The sequence below is a fragment of the Colius striatus genome, chromosome 12 (assembly GCF_028858725.1).
Source record: "Colius striatus isolate bColStr4 chromosome 12, bColStr4.1.hap1, whole genome shotgun sequence".
Taxonomy (NCBI): Eukaryota; Metazoa; Chordata; class Aves; order Coliiformes; family Coliidae; genus Colius; species Colius striatus.
The window spans coordinates 25,032,006-25,034,796 of NC_084770.1; the positions used below are offsets into that span (position 1 = coordinate 25,032,006).

At 58.2% G+C, this 2,791-nt stretch overlaps 1 protein-coding gene across 1 annotated transcript; it reads left to right on the forward strand.

Annotated features, from left to right (window-relative positions):
* Positions 1-887: 887 nt before the first annotated feature.
* Positions 888-1,610, forward strand: SOX14 (SRY-box transcription factor 14). Its single transcript, XM_010200898.2, has one exon. It carries the CDS (start codon positions 888-890, stop codon positions 1,608-1,610), a length of 723 nt encoding a protein of 240 aa, XP_010199200.2.
* Positions 1,611-2,791: the final 1,181 nt, after the last annotated feature.

Sequence of the window (2,791 nt, forward strand, 5' to 3'; positions counted from 1 at the left end):
CGGGAGCCGGGACAATTGTTTCCATTTAATAAATATTTTCCCCACGGGCGTTTCGCGGGAGGCAGGCAATTATTCAAAGCAAGCCGGGACGCGGGCCGGCTCCCGGGGTTAAGCGGGGCTGCGGAGCGGGGAGGAGGCGGGAGGGGTGGGGATGTGGAGGGGGATTGTTAGCGGGAGACGGGCCCGGCGCATGGCGGAGCGCAGCCCCGACGGCGGCGGGACGGGGCAGGATGGGAGGAGGATGGGGTGTTCCCCCCCCTCTCTTCTCTCGCCTTCTCCGCAGCTGCTATTAGTGCGGTGATTCGCAAAAGCCTTTTAACCTGGGCGTTTGAAGGCGGGCGCGGTGGGGGGAAGGTGTCCTCCTCTCCCCTCCTTTCTCTTTTTTTTTTCCCTTCTTCTTCTTCCTCCTCCTCCCTCCCCTATCCCCTCCCCTCCTCTTCCTCTCGCCCTTCCTCTCTCCCTCTCTTTTTAAGCGGGTCCCCCTCCGCGCTGATTGGGCGCCCGGCCGTGCCGTGAACGCCCTGCCGCTATGTCAGCCCGCGCGCCGCAGCCCCCCGCCTTTGAACTGCCCCGCGCCGCGCCGCGTCCCCACCGCCGGCCCACAGCTGCGCCCGGCGGCTCGCCGCCCGCATAGCCTCCCGCACAGCCGGGCCGCGGGCCCCCGCCGCTCCCTCCTCGCTCTGCTCTGCTCTCCGCGCCTCGCCCCGGCAGGGCTCCCGCCGGGGACGGCGTTGGCGGAGGACCTGTGATGATCAGCTGAGCCCTCTCCTCCGGCTCCTTCGGCCTCCTCTTCTTCCTTCTTCTCCTCCTCCTCCTCCTCCCGCCGCCGCCCGCGCCCCCAGCGCGCCCCACACCGCAGCGTCCCGCCGAGCCCGCCCGGCCGAAGCATGTCCAAGCCCAGCGACCACATCAAGCGCCCCATGAACGCCTTCATGGTGTGGTCCCGCGGCCAGCGGCGCAAGATGGCCCAGGAGAACCCCAAAATGCACAACTCGGAGATCAGCAAGCGGCTGGGCGCGGAGTGGAAGTTGCTCTCCGAGGCGGAGAAGCGGCCCTACATCGACGAGGCCAAGCGGCTGCGGGCGCAGCACATGAAGGAGCATCCCGACTACAAGTACAGACCCCGGCGCAAGCCCAAGAACCTGCTCAAAAAGGACAGGTATGTCTTCCCTTTGCCTTACCTCGGGGAAACCGATCCCTTAAAGGCCGCCGGGCTTCCCGTGGGGGCCACTGACTCGCTGCTGAGCTCCCCGGAGAAGGCCAGGGCTTTCCTGCCTCCCACCTCAGCACCTTACTCCTTACTTGACCCCAGCCAGTTCAGCTCCAGCGCCATTCAGAAGATGACTGAGGTTCCTCACACCTTAGCCACCAGCACCCTGCCCTACGCCTCCACCTTGGGATACCAGAACGGGGCGTTCGGCAGCTTGAGCTGCCCCAGCCAACACACCCACACTCACCCCTCGCCAACTAACCCGGGCTATGTCGTGCCATGTAACTGTACCGCTTGGTCGGCTTCCAGTTTGCAACCTCCAGTTGCCTACATATTATTCCCGGGCATGACCAAGACTGGGATAGACCCCTATTCTTCAGCACATGCGACTGCCATGTAACACCCAGCCACACTCTCAGGCGTGTGTGTAACCCACCTCCCCCTCCCCAACCCGGGTGACAGCCAGAACTGGGATTCCTTCGTGTGCATGTACATAAAACCTGCAGAAGCAAAAAAGGCCACCCGAAAGAGGACTCTGGTGCCCGCCGTCGGGCCGGGACAGACGCGGACGCTGCCGCGGGGACTCGCAGATGCTCTCGCCTAAAAGCTCGCCCCGAGAGCTGGCCCTGGGCTCGGGGAGGGGAGGGATCGCGGGGTCAGATAGGAAGGAGCTCGGCACTTGGAAGAGTTGTAAATGTGTTTTAAAAAAAAAAACAAGCAAACAAACAGAAAGCGAACCTCGAACTGCCCTTTCGGGACAAAGCGGGGGAGAAAAAAACAAAAAGACGAGAAAAAAAAGCAAAGGAGGCGGTTTGGCTTTTTATTTATTCTCTTATAACGTCTGTGAGTTCTCCAGGGTCTCGTGGCACTTGGACTTGACTTTGGGAAGTCTCAGTCTTACTATGATTTTTTTTAAAGCGTTGTTTTCCTTTTGCACATTAAAAGATGAGATCAGCTGTGTTATATATATATAAATATATATATATATTTTGCCACCACGCACTATTAGGTAAAATTGCTTTTCATGTCAGAAAAAAAAGGCTCTTCGAAGTTTAAAAAAAGAAAGAAAGAGAGGGGGGAGAAACATTTATATTTAAAAGATATGATAGTGTTTGCTTAATTTAAAACAGTCCTTAAATTTGTGTGATCCAGTGAGACTAGATCTAAGTTTACTTTAGACAGAGCGTCAGGTATGAAGTCAGGCAGATAGAACTGTAAAGAATTACTACTACTACTAACGAGAAACCGACGGTAATTTAATGATGTTTTCACAATGTCTTGGGGAAGAAGGAAAAAAAAAAATCATATGTATCCGGCAGGATTTTACCTCGTTAAACCTTTTCATTTGTCGAACAAAGACGTTTTGAATAAAGACAATCTGTCACCAAACGCGACGGCGTGGTGTAAATGCGGCTCCCGGCCCGGCTGCGGGCGCTGCCCCCGCACCGGGACCCTCCTCCGCCCGCAGCCGCCGCTCCACCGCCCCCCCGGTAGCCGATCTCAGCGGGTCGGGGGCCGGTTTGGAGCCGATGCCGCGGCTGGGTCGGGCTCCGTTTGGAGCCCGTCGGGGAAACTCGGCTG

Excerpts from the sequence above, each read along its gene's own strand:
- SOX14 (XM_010200898.2), top strand. The coding sequence starts at position 888 with ATGTCCAAGCCCAGCGACCACATCAAGCGCCCCATGAACGCCTTCATG.